This window comes from Buteo buteo, chromosome 9 (assembly GCF_964188355.1).
Source record: "Buteo buteo chromosome 9, bButBut1.hap1.1, whole genome shotgun sequence".
Taxonomy (NCBI): domain Eukaryota; kingdom Metazoa; phylum Chordata; class Aves; order Accipitriformes; family Accipitridae; genus Buteo; species Buteo buteo.
Genome location: NC_134179.1, coordinates 22,797,427 through 22,811,201, shown reverse-complemented (window position 1 = coordinate 22,811,201; position 13,775 = coordinate 22,797,427). Strand labels below are relative to the sequence as shown.

Genomic DNA, 13,775 nt, shown 5'->3' with positions numbered 1-13,775 from the left:
TACATCTCAGCAGTGTAGGGCTGAACGAAACTAGTGTCAAAAGAGAATGGTTATGGGGATAGAAAAGTTGTTTTCTTTTTAGAAAGGAGTGATTAACTGAAGGACTGAAGACAGCATACTTAATTTGCTTGTTGATTCAGTTTGTTGTTTGATTCAGTTTAATTACTGAGGAGGGTGAGGGAAATCCTTTGTAATTCTATGGAAGTGGATTAGGACAGATGAAATAGTACAATAGGTAAGGCAGCTGGGTGACAAATCTTGGGCTATATGTTTAAACCATTCTCTTAATTCATGCTGAAGATTGTTCTCAACATCCTTTTGTTAATGGGCATCCAGTCATTCAGATTGGGGAACTTAAAACCAGCCAAATCCAATACTGGCCTAGTCTTTGAGATGTACTTAGCCAACAGTTAAGGTAGTTCTGGGAATGTCATGGATTTGAAATGGATTTTTTTACATTCTTGGTTCTATGGTATATTCTGCAACACAGCTTAAACAACTGCTCAGGGAAGAGGATAATATAGAAGAATAAAGATATGGTTAAATAGGTATATTTTTAAATTACACAGTAGACCAAATGGTGATAAATTCATAAATACAATTCTGTGAGAATAACATTATCACAAGTTTAGAATTTTGCAGCACAGTGTTCTAAAATACTTAAGAAATCTAAAGTTTGTATTTAAAGTGCTAAGGGAAGTTAGAATTAATTAAGGAAAGGTCTTGCATTTTAAAGATACAGTTCTGGCTGTCTGATTTTAATGCTAACAAAACGTATGGTTATGCTCAGGCATCAAAATACGGGGGTCACTATTTTATATCCATCTATTTTATGTAAATAACTATATATCTGTAGAAGTTGTAGCTAATTTTTATCTGAGCTAATTACACTAGAGTCCAGCTTATAGGTGGTGAAGACAGCTAAGTATCTGTGCCAAGGCAAGAGCTGTCCTGCAGAAGTGCTTCTGTGTGTCTGCTAATTATAAAGAAAGGTTTTGCTGTTTGGAGATGTCTGAGTTTGTGAGCTGAATCTCATCAGTCCAACCAGGACTGTCTGACTGTCTGTACTCTGCTTTTTATGCATTTTTGAAAATGTGGACTAGCTGTAGATCTTCCTAATTTCTTTTATTTTCTTGACAGTAATTTAAGAAAAATTATAGAAGTAATTTTCTTAATTTTATGGGGCATTTTTACATCTGCCTGTGAGTAGTGTATCTGTCTTAGTCACACAGTACCGTAAAAATCTTAGCTGAGACACAAGAGATATCATGAGTAAAAGCTAGAAGAAGCTTTTACTGGAAAAAAACCCTCACTGATTTCCCAGTTTAAATGGGATGAATCATGTTAATTGTATGCTGCTAGCTGGTTGGTTATATTGCATTCTTTTTCTCTAAGAATGTGCCTAAAGTTGCCACAGAAGCATTTTTGAGGTAACGAGCTGGCTAGAAATATTTTTGACATTTCTATAGCCCATATTATTAAACATCAAAACAGAGAGCCTTATCAGGGACAGAATGCTAAATAGCATTTTAAATATCAGATTTATTTATTTTTTTGTCTTGGCCACCAATTGAAAGCGGCAGTAATAGTGTGCATTATTGTGTGAAGACAATTATGTTTGTATGCCTTGGTTATGCGGCTATAAACAGTATGCTGTAGTGAGAAGTACAAATATAGACTGTGCACATTGTAATACACTTGCTAGTCTATATTCAGGGGATAAACGTGCTTTCAGTAATCAGGCAAAATATAAAGTCATGAACTGTCCAGAAAATATTTAGTACAAAGTCAACTACAACATTTTTTCAATGGATTAGCTATGGTATTAGTATGAGTAGACATCTGAAATTTTTCATAGTCTATACATTCAAAGGATTTATGCTCTTTTTAGCTTTTTATAGAGAATGTAGATGATTTTTTTTTTTCCCTTCTTCAAACAGTGTCTAGCTCCTCTGGCTACAGTGCTTTCTGAAAGCTAACTGTAGAAATGCTGACAAGAAAGAGAAATAGGTTAAGCAGGAATTAATCTGTGACTAGTTTAACTGCAATTTTAGATGAGGAAAAATTGCCTTATTCCAGGAAAACTTGAAGACTGGTTTAGTACCTGTGTGGAAGGACACATCCTTCATCCATTTCTCCCCATCCCACAGCCCTGTTAACATGACAACTCTCCCTGAACACTTTCTGCATAGATATTTTTGGCCCAATTGCTTCTCTTCATCAGTTTGGCTTACTCAATATCAGCAGCTTTTCATTAAATTATACTAATTCCCTGAGAGAGAAATGATGGAAGTGGGCTAATCTATTCCAGCTTTAATTCTGTTTGTCATGCTATATGTATTAGTGTTAGACATTTTTTTAAAGGTATTTTTGTCTTAATTCTCTCTTGCACGGATTGCAGTAGATGATGCAATGAGCCATATTTTACCAGTTCAGTACTACATGTACCTCCAATAAATTTGGCTTTCTCATTTAAGGAGTACTGCCTTATTTTGTAAGCAAAGTTATCATTGTTCTAACAAATAATTGATAACTGGGAACATTAAGATACACCAAAATTCTGAGCTCTCAAAAAGAAATAATAACTTAGCAGCAAGGTGGAGAATGAAGTTCACATTTAAGCAGAAATTGAAGTGCTCCAATGAATAGTCATGTCTGAAAAACTGAAATAATTTTTGAAATGTTGAAAGACATAAGAAATTTTGGCACAAAATACCTCTTCACCTTTAACAGCTGTGAAATTTCAAAACAGGATTTTTTTAAAGAAAATAATCTTAAAAATGTCAGCACTCTTTTCTAGCATTATGTTGGAAATGGCATTTCAGTCTTATTTTTAATAACAACAACAAAAAAACATTTTTTCAAAGCATGATTTCAGATTTTTAAAATAGTTTACTGTCCAAAATTAATCATTAACAAGCTTTATAAAATTATTACCTTTTTTTAACCAAAGATTAGTTTTTCTAGGTCTTTTGCCAGAATATTATTTGCATTAGGAGAAAAGGGGCGAGAGAAAGACAAAAATGGCTACTTAATTGTTTCAATAATATTTTGATTTCTTTTCTTATCTTTCTTCATTATTTTTAGCAGATCTACATTGTAGTTTTACTTTCTTTATGTTTGGCAAGATATGATAAATCTCAACTGCATTTGCTTTCAAGCAGCATGCAAAACCAAACTATTAAATTCTTTTCCTAGACTCCTATTTTGTGATTTTCTAGTACATATATATGTCTGCATTGTACTTAATAAAATCTGTTTGACTAGGAAAGTTCTACGTTTTGTCAAGTTATTAGTACTTTCCAATGAACGTATTCCTCTTGTACATAGTGTTATAATACTGGTAGAGTAACATTCTGAGAATGTATTTTAATTATTGATGAGTGACTTCAGCTTTCAAATCCTAAAAATTTATTTAAAATTAGAGCTATGACTAAAGGCAACATTTTATGCTTTGTCAAATTATTAATCTAGTTTTAAGCATGCTTTTGCTTAAAAAATGCATGTGGTATTAACAATTCTAACATGAGAATTTAAACTTAAAATATCATTGCTATTATAGTTGCTAAAGATATTGTTTCTCAAAAAATATTTTAAAGGAGGAATGGCTAATGTTTTTTCTTCCATGCATTCTGTACGAATATGAATAATTTACTTATCTTTCTGTTGTATACAACGCAGACCTCATTTTGACATCTCATGTTCATAGTTGCTGTACAGTCTCTCAGTCAGTTTAAACAGGAGGAAACTGTTAGCCTTGGAGGAGTTGGAAACAAACACAAATTCAGTGCAAGTGTCTTTGAACACAGAATACTTTAAAAGTGTTTAATATATTATGGTAGTTTTCAAATTAAAAATGTCTTCTGATCTTTATATAACTTACAGCAAAACATTCTTTGAAAATAATTTTTAACATGCTAATCTTTCACTGTATGTGTATATGAGTTACTACCTGATAAAGAAAATAATCTATGCTTCATACTAATATACTGTAAAAAAGGGAAAAACTCTTCTCATGATTGCAGTGATCTAACATTTATATGATTGCCTAACATTTTTCAGTGAGGTTCTTTCTTTGCTTGCCTCAACTTGTTTAAGATTAACAATTGGACATTTCCCATGTTTAGGTTTACCTTGGATATTCACCTTTAATGTGAAGTTTTATCCCCCTGATCCTTCACAGTTGACTGAAGACATCACTAGGTATGCATAGTTCCTAATTTTAAACTTAAAAATTACTGTTAGTCTAATTTGAAGGCCATATACAATTTCTTCAGTTTCTGGATGCTCTAACAGGTTTGGCTATTACTGTAGAACGCTATAAATGTTCTTACATCAACTGCTTTTTGGAACAAGGTTGAAAAGGCAAAGTGAAAACTTCAGGAAGACACCTGAGAGAGAAGAATTTAATGATAAGTGGGGATATGATTTGAGCGGGAGGTAAGATGCCAGTGATCATATTTGAAAGAAGCCAGCGGTTTATTGTCAGGCTGCTGCTTTATTATATCATAACTGAAGGTGTGGGTGTATTAATATTAAGAGCAAAGCTCGAGGCATCCAAGATACTTCAGTAATAATCTAGGCTAGGTTGGTGAAAACATAGTTTTATACATATCCATTAAATAAAACCATAAAACTTAATAAAACCTGAAAATACTTCTCTTCTAAAGTTCTTAGACAGAAAATACTTGGAAAGCAGTGGATTCTAGGCACCTAAAAAGTAGCACTGCAAGACTAAAATAACCAGTGGGTAGAGTGCAAGGAATTGACACTCATTTTTTCAGGAGTTATGGAAAACCTGAACACTTAGTTTTGTTTTGGAGTTAGCTGACACTGCTGAGGCAGGATATATGTTACTACACATCGCATCGGATGAGTCTTCTGCACAAAATAAGAGTGTTATACAAGTGTGTAGCTGATATATTACTAGAAATAGTCTAAGACATGTATTACGCAGTGTATTTAAAAGAAGCCGTCTGTGTTTTGTTTGAAAATTTTCAGCAAGCTTGTTGACTTTTCAATTGTGTGTTCAACTGATAAAAGCATTTTTTATACTTATAGCTTAAAGCTAAATTCCTTAAAATTTAAGCTTCACTTGTAAAACTTTTTTTTTTATTTGCATTAAAAGTCTGTGCTAGGGTAGGATGTCTACTGATTGCTAACTTGTTAAATTTGGTAGAAGACTGTATGCAGTACCTGAAGTATTACATTCTAATACATCCATGGTTTAAGGAAGGCAATTATGGGTTCAGTACTAAACCGGATTTCTTTTGTGTATTACATAACTTGATTAGCTCATGAACTGCAAGGGATATAAAAGTTAGAATTTTAAAGCCAAAGGGAAATGTCAAAGGAAATGCATGGGGCTTTATTTGTAAACTTTAGATACCTGCAGGCTACAGAGTGAAATGAAGTCAGCTTTTGTTACAAACTAAATACAGTTTTTCATTCATTTATGTTGGAAATCAGAATTTTTCCTGCTCTTCACCTTATTTATGAAAGTAATATCGACTCTTACAAACGGAAGTGAAATTTACTGTGTAGCAATAATGCTCAAATAACGTAAGGTGTAACAAATTATTAATGCATTGACTTATTTTAAAATATGCTTGTATGATTACATGCATCTTGATAAATTCTGCCATATCTCTCATAAATTTGCCATTGGTAACACTTTCTCTGTTCTCGTGTGTGTGTGTTTGTTTTTTCCCCCCTTTTCTTTGTCTTGCAGATATTTCTTGTGCCTACAGCTTCGTCAGGATATTGCTTCTGGTCGACTGCCATGTTCTTTTGTGACTCACGCCCTCCTTGGTTCATATACCCTGCAGGCTGAGCTGGGTGATCATGACCCAGAGGAGCACCGCAGCGACTATATCAGTGAATTCCAGTTTGCACCCAATCAAACTCAAGAAATGGAAGAAAAAGTAGCTGAGCTACACAAAACACACAGGTTTGTCAGACACAGTGGGATTAAAGGAAATCATCACGCTTTGTCATGTTTATGTCAATTCTCTTAAAAGTCTGTGTAAAACTGCGAAGCTGAAGTTATTGTTAATTTGGAAATCATTTGTTATGTAACTAGAGCCTCTTCCTTTCATGTATTTAAAAATTTCAGTTTGAAAATAGTAGCTTCGCTAATATCTCTGAAGAGAACTTTTGGAGAAAATTTTTATCTGAGCATATGAATTACTTTAAGCAACATGCAGCTAGACTATTTTGAAAGACTGAAGGTGGAAATCTCTACTAAAGGAATATAATATGCTCTGAAAGAACGCTTTCCCTTTAGGGCAAAAATGCTATTGATACCTTACAAACTTAGTTTTTTCTGTGTCTGAATTCCAGGATTCCACTAAGTTTTGATTCTTGCTTCTTTTGTCAATAAACTCAAGGTTTATTCAATGATTTTAGGGGCTTGACTCCAGCACAGGCGGATTCCCAGTTCCTAGAAAATGCGAAGAGACTCTCCATGTATGGAGTGGATTTACATCATGCCAAGGTATTGGGGAATTGGATTGGATTGGTTTGGTTTGGTTTTAGGATAGACATGCTTAGTATTAAAGAACATAGTATATATAGCTTATTTAAAAAATTTCATACCTCAGTTCTTAGGTATAAGCCTTTTATCTCTTGGTCTTGATAACTACTCAGTTTACAGCTCTAACATCCTTAGAATTTATTTTAAATCTAAGTTTATTTTATGCATAGGTGTATGTGCAGCTTAGAAATAATATGTTATTCATAAGAGTGGCTAAATACCTTTTTAAAATGTCAGATTTTTGATGCCAAGGAGACATGGGGCCATAAAGTAAAGCCTAAAAGAAGATGTAATTGTTTTAGTAATACAATGAAAGTTAAAAACAGAGGGGGAGGAGGTCTTGTGGGAGGGTGGGTTTTGGTGCTTTTTCCACTCCTCTGGGTAGGTCAAATAAAATTTGCATTTCTAGGGGGATTTTTTTTTTAGTTACCCTCCTCCCCCCAACCAGCTAACTAACCCCCTCCCACTACCAAGACTTTTAAGTACTGGAGAAACATTATTTAATTCTGTTTCATATGGAAACAATGTGCACTTGTTTTTGCAATTTTCCATAGACTTCTTCCTATGTTCTGTCAGAAGCACTTGAAAGAAATATACTTAAATTTTTATTCATGTACATTAACTATGTCTGTAACATTTATTCATTTTTTAATACAAGTGCAGTGTGGCAGTTCGCTTGGTCTGTAGTGTTTTAAGAAACTTAGAATTTTAGAGTTTTATGGGAACTTTCTTTTCTCATGGTGAAGTAACTGCAAACATTAGAGCTGCTGTTTGCCAGGATTCGCTTGCAGCTGTTACTTATGCCAGTGAAGCAACTTTTTAATGTCAGCATTGGCATTTGATGTAGTTGATTTGTTGTTGAGGAGGACAAGAGATTCTGCTGTATTGTGCAGTGGTACAGTGTATAAAACCCTTATCGGTAAGTGATTAGTTTTGTAGCCTGTAAAACTTGCATCAAACACTGTCAGTGGAACAGAATGCTCAGAAACCCAGCCCACCAGCACTCTGAAATTATTGTGTTGACATTTTCAGCCAACTATCCGTTACTTCCTATATCTTTACTGGAATAGTAGGTGACTGTAAAAGATGACCACGATCACCAGCTTCAGACTTTCACTGACTGTTTTAAGTTGGAAAGGCCTGTTTTAAATTTTTCTTCTTTTAATATTTGTTGAAACTATTGGTAGCACACCCACCATACCTTTCCTTGCTTGTAAGTTGTTGACTTAGTCCCTATTGCTAGAATACTGAAGAATTTCCCAGAACTGTGACATATGCAATGGCATATGAGTGCCAAAGCCATTACTTAGAGTCCAAAGTTTCCTGTAAAATGAATATACTTGGCTATTTCTGCTTTAAGAATCTCATTGTCAGGATCTTTCAGGTTTGAATATGAAACAAGTCCCAGTTGCATTATTCCCTCAAGGTATGCCAGCGATAATTACTTCTTTGGAATGTTATTAAACTGATTTTGTTAAAATTGTCTCATACATGATAGGATTCTGAAGGTGTGGATATCATGCTGGGTGTATGTGCTAACGGACTGCTCATTTACAAAGATAGACTCCGGATCAACCGCTTTGCTTGGCCAAAAATTCTAAAGATTTCCTATAAGCGAAGTAATTTCTACATCAAAGTCAGGCCAGCAGAAGTAAGTAGCACCTTTCTGTCTTGTTTCTTTTCTGAAATCATTTCTATCCAGCAACAAGAAAACATCCTTATTTTTTCCCCAGATGTCCTCACAAGCTTATATTGGGTTCAAGCAAAACTCAACAGCATTTTCTTTTCCTCTTCAGATTCTACTGATTGTATTAAACACTTGTCTTGATTAGTGAATGCAAACCAAGAAGAAAATCTATTTTCTTTTTTGATAGATGCCATCTTGTAACTTATTTTTTTTTAAAGGGAAAGCTAGTTACTCTGGCCATGTTCTTACTGTCTATACAAACTTGCAGTCCTGGGAGAGAGCCAGCTTCTCTTCCTCTTTGGATATAATTGTTCACTAAATGTCAATGCATTTAGTTTACAGCTGTAACCGAAGGTTTGAGTTGTCCTGTAGGATGTTATAACTCTTTCTGTTAGCTGCTGTGGAAATAGTGGATTCAGCCTTCTTTTCAGATACCGTTATAAGTTTGTGGGAGTTGCTGAAGGAGGGGGAGTTACATTCTGATCACATTGTAACTGGAAATCTAACAAAAACCAAAATGCCAAACACTGTAATGCTTTTTTTAGATTATACTTTAAAATGTTTAAGGTAGCTTTTACTGTGTGAATAAATAAAACAAAACAGAAGTCTAAATACCAATAGTACAATACTAACATTGTAGTTTTGTAAGTTTTGGAACACAGATGTATTGTTCTTGCACTCACTGATGGTGCATAGATGTAATGTTTTTGCTAAGAAACTATTATATAGTGAAACAGATGAGGTAAGCTTAACACTGCAGTATAGATTTCAGACTTTTATTAAATCCAAGGAAAGTGTGCAGCACAACCTGCAGTACAATTACTTCATGCAGTTTAAAAATAAATACATTGGGCAGCTATTCAGAAAATCAGCAAGGAACACTGAAGTACTATTGGATTTCTCAATAGAGTCATTAGTACAGATAGGAAGTGATAATGTGATTATTACCCATCATGACTAGCCCACCAAGTATAATTTTATTAAAAGGCTAGAAATTCTGATTTTTTTTAATTTTTTTTTTTTTTAAATCTTATGAAGTCTTATGACAGGAGAATTACAGCTTGTTACAGTAATGGAACTATCTGAGCTCTGCCTGTTAGTTAATAGCCAGCTTAGTGAAATGCATTAATTTATTTATGGATTCTTTCCAGCTGGAACAGTTCGAGAGTACTATTGGGTTCAAACTGCCAAACCATCGGGCTGCTAAAAGGTTATGGAAGGTTTGTGTGGAGCATCATACTTTCTTCAGGTAAATGATAATTCTCTGCTTCCCCCACTTTGCTAGGTGTGCTCATATCCTTCTTTTAAAGGATATGAGGAAAGTAGAGAAGATTTCCCTCCTCTTTGTCCCCAATTTCTCAGTCCAGTAACACCTCTTAGACAGAAGACACCCTAACAATCACTACCCCAAATTACCAATTCTGAAAGTCTCAAGTACAATTAGCTGCTTTATTTAAACTCTCGGAGTGCTAACAGGATGGAACTAAACTAGTGATCATATGTAAGACTTCCTGAGAGATTGACTCTTCAGAGTGGCCATCTAGAAAGCCATTGTACACCTTCACAAGAAGTTCTTGGGGCTTGACAGTAGTATTCATTCACTTCACTTTTCAGAACATTCTGCTGAGTGTAATGCTTACAGCTGAATTTTTCCTTATTTATAAACTGGCCTGAGTTCACCGTCATTCTTTAAAGAACAGAGAATCACTTTAAAAACAGACTACTATTCATTTATGTAATAATCCATAACTTTCTCTGCATTTTTTTTCCCCAGCAACTGATAAACATAAAATTCTGAATCGGTCATTGAAACTACAGTCTATTTGTAAATGAGCACTTCAACAATAGGCCACAGAGTTGTTTCTCTTTCTACTTCCTCCATTGAAAAGGAATTTGAAAAATCTTCATTTGATTTTTATAATAGCACAAACTCCATGATGGAGTGCATGTGCCCCATGCAGCTTAGGAGTCACAGATTTAGGTTGAATCTCTTATGCATTGAATAGGCATTGAATCTGAGTTTCTTGTTTCAAATGAGCACAGTAACTAGGGTATGTAAAAGGTAAGTTTTCTCCTTCAGTAGTCTGTTTTTTATTTTAAAAAAGCAATTGTGTTTAAGGTAGGTGCAATCCTTTTGCTGAATACTAGTCTAAGCTGAATATATTTGCTAGACTGAGACCTTCAGAGAACTTGGGGACCACAAGACCTAATCAGTTCATTACTGGAACTGTCTCATTGGATGGTTTTCAGTATTCAGATTTTCAATGAATATAGAATGTTCTTGAATGCAATGTTAGAATTTGTGCTAAGATTGGCAATCAGTCTCCAAATGCTTAATTTAGAAGCACTTCTTTTTTAAATCCTAAATTTTTTTCATGTTTGATAGAATTCATTAGTTAAGTTTTTAAGATACGTAGTCCACCATTCTATCCTTCTTTAAAATTTGAAGTCTGCTTTGGCTGGTGATATCTGTTACCACAATATCATGCAGTTCTGTCTGCAATGAAAAGTTAATAAAAAAGAAACATAATAAAATGAACCTGAATAGGGAAAAAACCAAACCTTAGGGAAGTGAAAAATCCTAAACTGAGAACTACCATTTGCAAATAGAAAAGTTTTCAGGAGTGTTAATATGTATTAGATAATCTTACTACAGAAATTCTGACATAATAAAAATAATTGGATTTTATTCCAATCAGAAGTGGCTTTTTCTAACCAGGAATGACATTATAATGAGAATTATGTAACAAATACTTGAACCATTCTGTAAAATCCATATACTCCACTGATGTCATCAGAGAGAAAATCCTCAGAACCTCTCATCCTGATTTAAAAATAGTAAAATAAATCCAGCTCTGTTTTTTTCCAATGATAAAAAGCAGAAAGCAGTTGCTACAGTCCAAGAGACTGTATGTAGCTCCTTCAGAGCATGTGTAAAATTTGTGTATGATACCACAGTAAATTGTATTCAATCTAGATATACATTTTTAGCTTCCAGATCTCTTAGCATGCCCTATATAACATTGTAAGATTCATTGTGTTGTCTTTTGCAATGTTTCAGTTTTTCTCAAATAATTACAATAAGGTCCATCTTCTTATAATGTATGGGAAATTCAGCCAGCATATGAAGTTATTTATAAAAATTTGTAATGAACTATATTGAAAATGACAACCAAAAGGCATTGGATTCACTTGTTTCAGCTCAACTTTATAGGATTCCAGTACCGTTTTCAAAGTGCAACAATCTACTTTAAGAAATACAGTCAGACTATGTATCTACGTTAATCTTTTGAGGTAACTTAGTCTGCAACTCTGGATCTTATGCAATGGCTGCAGAAACATGCTTATAATTCTGCTTTATGATGTTTTAGTTGAAATTTTCATGATTGTTTCAGTGCCTCCCCAGAATGTCCTAAAATGGTAGAAGCATAGTCTTCAGTTATTTTATGTAATTAAGCTTGTAATACAAAAAATTCCATTCAAATGCTCTTAATCAGGAAGTAATTAGTTCCCTTGTTTTTTCCACATTAAAAGATTAAAAGTTTATCTCAGCAGGGTGGAAGATAAAAATGGCAGTTAATGCTGTAGCCTTGCCAAGACTGGAAAATAAAGAACAGAAAGAACCTCGGAAAAACCCTCTTAGCCTTCGTTCTCTTAACGCATAATGCACTCTCTCTTGGAAATAAGGTGGAGAAATAAATTGTCACAAAGATTGCATGGGATGTCCCATCCAGTTTAGGAACTGGGAAGGGGGGGGCGGGGATTTGCCGCTGGGGGACTGGCTGGGTGTCGGTCGGCGGGTGGTGAGCAATTGCCCTGCGCATCATTTGTACATTCCAATCCTTTTATTACTACTGTTGTCATTTTATTAGTGTTATCATTATCATTATTAGTTTCTTCTTTTCTGTTCTATTAAACCGTTCTTATCTCAACCCACAGGTTTTGCTTCTTTTCCCAATTTTCTCCCCCATCCCACTGCGGGGGCGGTGGGGGGGGAGGGGGAGTAAGTGAGCGGCTGCGTGGTGCTTAGTTGCTGGCTGGGGTTAAACCACAACAGGCTGTTTTATAGAAGCAATGAAAGTGAAGCTCCAGATACTTGTGATTTTATCACATAAGTGGCCTTAGTGCAGAAGTGTGGTTTAGTCTGTCTTGAATTCTGTTTTCTTTAAAAATGTGCTGGAACAGATTAGGATTCAGGTGCATGCATATGCATCTTAGGCATGGAGGACTGGATCCTTCTGGCTAGCACTCTGACAAAGCCATAAAGATCCTCTCTTAGAGAAAGTGGTAACCTTCTACCTAGCTATATTGGGGTTGTGTGGCAAGATTTTGGTAGTGGGGGGGGCTACATGAGTGGCTTCTGTGAGAAGCTGCTAGAAGCTTCCCCTAAGTCCAATAGAGCCAGTGCCAGCCACCTCCAAGATAGACCCGCTGCTGGCCAAGGCTGGCCCACCAGTGATGGTAGTAGCGCCTCTGAGTTGCAACAGCAAGTGGAGAGAAGAGTGAGAATGTGTGAGAGAAACAACGCTGCAGACACCAAGGTCAGTGCAGAAGGAGGGGGAGGAGATGCTCCAGGTGCTGGAGCAGAGATTCCCCTGTGGCCCATGGTGAAGACCATGGTGAGGCAGGCTGTCCCCCTGCAGCCCATGGAGGTCCACGGTGGAGCAGGGGAATACCCGAAGGAGGCTGTGACCATGTGGGAAGCCCACTCTGGAGCAGGCTCCTGGCAGGACCTGTGGACCCATGGGGGACCACACTGGAGCAATCTGTGCTTGAAGGACTGCAGCCTGTGGAAGGGACCCATGCTGGAGCGGTTCGTAAAGAATTGCAGCCCATAGGAAGAACCCATGTTGGAGAAGTTTGTGGAGGACTGTCTTCTGTGTGAGGGACCCCACGCTGGAGCAGGGGAAGAGTGAGAAGTCCTTCCCTTGAGGAGGATGAAGCAGCAGAGACAATGTGTGATGAACTGACCCCAACCCCTGTTCCCCGTCCCCCTGCACTGCTGGGGGTGAGGAGGAGGTAGAGAAAATCAGGAGTGAGGTTAAGCCCAGGACGAAGGGTGGGGTGGGGGGAAGGTGTTTTTTTAAGATTTGGTTTTATTTCTCATTACCCTACTCTGATTTGATTGGTAATTAATTAAATTAATTTTTTCCCCAAGTCAAGTCTGTTTTGCCCATGACAGTAATTGGTGAGTGACCCCTACCTATCCTTGTCTCGACCCACGAGCTTTTTGTTTTATTTTTTTCTCTCCTCTGTCCAGCTGAGGAAGGGGAGTTATAGAGTGGCTTTGGTGGGCACCTGGCATCCAGCCAGGGTCAGCCCACCACACTAGCTCACCATTGGTTTTGCTAAGGATCTGAAAATTCTTCAGTTCTGCTGAAATATATTTAGAATGACTGTCAGTTTTCAGAACCCACCACTGGATACTGTCTTAACATATGCTGGATCGGATTCCACTGACACAGCTATTCCCTGTGCAAATGCTTCAAACAAGGAGAAAAAAGTCAGCATACTTTTAAGTCTCACTCGCCCATCCGTGCCATCCTAAGTACA

At 36.2% G+C, this 13,775-nt stretch overlaps 1 protein-coding gene across 15 annotated transcripts in view; it reads left to right on the top strand.

Annotated features, from left to right (window-relative positions):
- EPB41L2 (erythrocyte membrane protein band 4.1 like 2) overlaps positions 1 to 13,775 on the top strand; it is a 120,332-nt gene that overhangs the window by 75,751 nt on the left and 30,806 nt on the right. For all 15 annotated transcript variants that reach the window (XM_075035700.1, XM_075035713.1, XM_075035709.1 and 12 more), the window contains 5 exons: positions 4,128 to 4,203; positions 5,732 to 5,950; positions 6,409 to 6,496; positions 8,034 to 8,186; positions 9,374 to 9,471. In XM_075035700.1, coding sequence (XP_074891801.1) covers positions 4,128 to 4,203; positions 5,732 to 5,950; positions 6,409 to 6,496; positions 8,034 to 8,186; positions 9,374 to 9,471 — 634 coding nt within the window. The remainder of the gene's footprint in view (positions 1 to 4,127; positions 4,204 to 5,731; positions 5,951 to 6,408; positions 6,497 to 8,033; positions 8,187 to 9,373; positions 9,472 to 13,775) is intronic.